The sequence below is a fragment of the Glycine soja genome, chromosome 12, assembly GCF_004193775.1.
Source record: "Glycine soja cultivar W05 chromosome 12, ASM419377v2, whole genome shotgun sequence".
Taxonomy (NCBI): Eukaryota; Viridiplantae; Streptophyta; class Magnoliopsida; order Fabales; family Fabaceae; genus Glycine; species Glycine soja.
Genome location: NC_041013.1, coordinates 5,794,180 through 5,796,609, shown reverse-complemented (window position 1 = coordinate 5,796,609; position 2,430 = coordinate 5,794,180). Strand labels below are relative to the sequence as shown.

At 40.7% G+C, this 2,430-nt stretch overlaps 1 protein-coding gene across 1 annotated transcript; it reads left to right on the top strand.

The window, feature by feature from the left end:
* Positions 1-1,293: 1,293 nt before the first annotated feature.
* LOC114380385 (60S ribosomal protein L12-like) lies at positions 1,294-2,132 on the top strand. Its single transcript, XM_028339404.1, has one exon. The coding sequence runs from the start codon at positions 1,382-1,384 to the stop codon at positions 1,880-1,882; it is 501 nt and encodes a 166-aa protein (XP_028195205.1). The 5' UTR covers positions 1,294-1,381; the 3' UTR covers positions 1,883-2,132.
* The last annotated feature ends 298 nt before the right edge of the window (positions 2,133-2,430 follow it).

The following is a 2,430-nucleotide window of genomic DNA, read 5'->3' as shown; positions in this document are numbered from 1 at the left end:
AAGATTCCTCTTACCGAGTGATGGTTATTGCTTTTAAAATTGATTTAACAGCCTTAATCTTTTTTACATTTTACCGGCTACCGATATAAATCCATTTGTCATGATTCATGTGAAACAAACAAATTTTATTTGATTTATTCAAATAATTAACTCCTAATATCAAAATTAATAAATTAGTGCAATATATTAATTGATTGATTATACTAGTAGCTTTTGTTTTGGTTATGGGCCGAAACTCGTCAAATAACAATAAATTAAGGCAACTACTATTTTCACTCCTTATTACTTAGACACTCCCCCTTTTCATTATTTTCCCCACAACTACCCCAGTAAATGTTCCTACTCCCTTGGTCCCTTACCAACATTGCATTCGTGAGACCATCAATGGTGGAGTGAGTGACGACAAAAACCCCTTTCCTTGGAAATTGAACTACGATTGCTTTTAACCCCTTCTTCTTCCGCATGAAATTAATCGCCAAGATCCAGAGCAGAGAAGATTCTCTTCCCCTTAATTTTCCTAACTAACTAAACATGAAATGGGAAATGTTTGTTGACGTCGAAGGAGGAGTAAGAACTGAGGCTTTCACACGTGGAAAGGTAAATCATGGTTAAGGCTCTACACAATTCTATTGAATATAGGGTGCGATCTTTGTTCCAACGCACATCCTTGTTGCCTTCCATGGTGCAAACACCTATGCTTTGTCCTTGTTACCTTCCACGAATAAGCAAAACTATCAGTGAAAGTTTTTCTCAAATTCAATTTTGGCCTTTATGATGCAGATTTCAATGTTGATAAATTTGGTTTTGTGGCTGATCGTTTGTGTAGAAAGTCTGCTAAGGTGTGTGACTACATGATTCATCATTTTATCTTTGCATTCCCAAGTGTCTGTTTATTTCATTATTGGCATGGAATTTTAAAAGTTGGCATGGAGGAAGAAGGATAAACGAGTGTATATGAGATGATGGTGTTTTTTTTTCTTCAAAAGAGACTTATGAGATGGGGAATGTGTTTTTTCCAGAAGTTATATGAGAAGGAGAAAGAGATGGAGGGGGAGTGTGTTTAATGGGTAGGTTGAAAAAAAAATTGGGAAGGAAAGTGTATTAGTGATAAGTGGACTGTAAATAGTAACTACCTAAAAAAAACAGAAACCCATTTTTCAATAAACAAAAAATACAAGCCCATATTCCCGATAAACGAAAAGTGCGTGGATCCGGTCAGATTTGGGCCCAAATAGTGCCTTCAGTTTGAGAATAAGGAAAAACCCTAATCTCTAATATATATAATCCTCTCTTTGTTTTTGCACTCTGCTTCGCCTCATTTTCTGGCTAACAAACCCTGACACTCCTTCTTCTCCGCTTCCTCTTCGATCATCGCTTCAGAATGCCGCCGAAGTTCGACCCCTCCCAGATCGTCGACGTCTTCGTACGCGTCACCGGCGGTGAGGTCGGCGCGGCGAGTTCCCTCGCCCCGAAGATCGGTCCCCTCGGTCTCTCCCCCAAGAAGATCGGAGAAGATATCGCCAAGGAAACCGCCAAGGACTGGAAGGGCCTCCGCGTCACCGTCAAGCTCACCGTGCAGAACCGTCAGGCCAAGGTCACGGTGGTCCCATCCGCCGCCGCGCTCGTCATCAAGGCCCTCAAGGAGCCCGAGCGCGACCGCAAGAAAACGAAGAACATCAAGCACAACGGCAACATCTCGCTAGACGACGTCATCGAGATCGCTAGGGTTATGAGGCCGAGGTCAATGGCGAAGGACCTCAGCGGCAGCATTAAGGAGATTCTCGGGACGTGCGTCTCCGTCGGATGCACCGTTGATGGAAAGGATCCCAAGGACTTGCAGCAGGAGATTACCGATGGTGATGTTGAGGTCCCTCTCGATTAAGGAGGAAGGCTTTGTTACTCTCTTTCTCTCTTTTTCTTTTGTCTTTCTTCAGATCGTTTCGTGTTCTTTTTAATATAAATTTGGGGGAACTATCGAACGTTTTGTTTAAGGTTATTTTACCGCTTTGGATAATTTAGATGATGGTTTCGAGAGATATTATTATTATGGGCTGATTAGTTTCTTTCTCTGCTCACATTATGATATTTTTTCGATATAATTTTGTTAATGGATTTTAGCATTTATGCGTATATTTGTTTACCCCTTGTGTTGGTAAGAGTTTTTGCTAGGTAAGTCGGGATTTGCCATTACACTGTTGAGTAGAGAAATGAGGGCTGGTTTGTAGGTTAAATGGAATTATTTTATTATTTGGACTGTTAATTTCTTGTGCTAATGCTGGTTTAGTTCTTCTTTTTTTTCGTTCGGTTTTGTTAAAATTTACTCGATTGGCGCAAATTTATTTGGGATATCCTGTTGTCAACTACGTGTCTCATCTCGTGACTATGGGGCTACGAATTGTTAATTGGGATAAGAATGGTTGTTGAAAACAT

Coding starts and splice junctions, on each gene's coding strand:
- LOC114380385 (XM_028339404.1), top strand. CDS start 1,382: ATGCCGCCGAAGTTCGACCCCTCCCAGATCGTCGACGTCTTCGTACGC.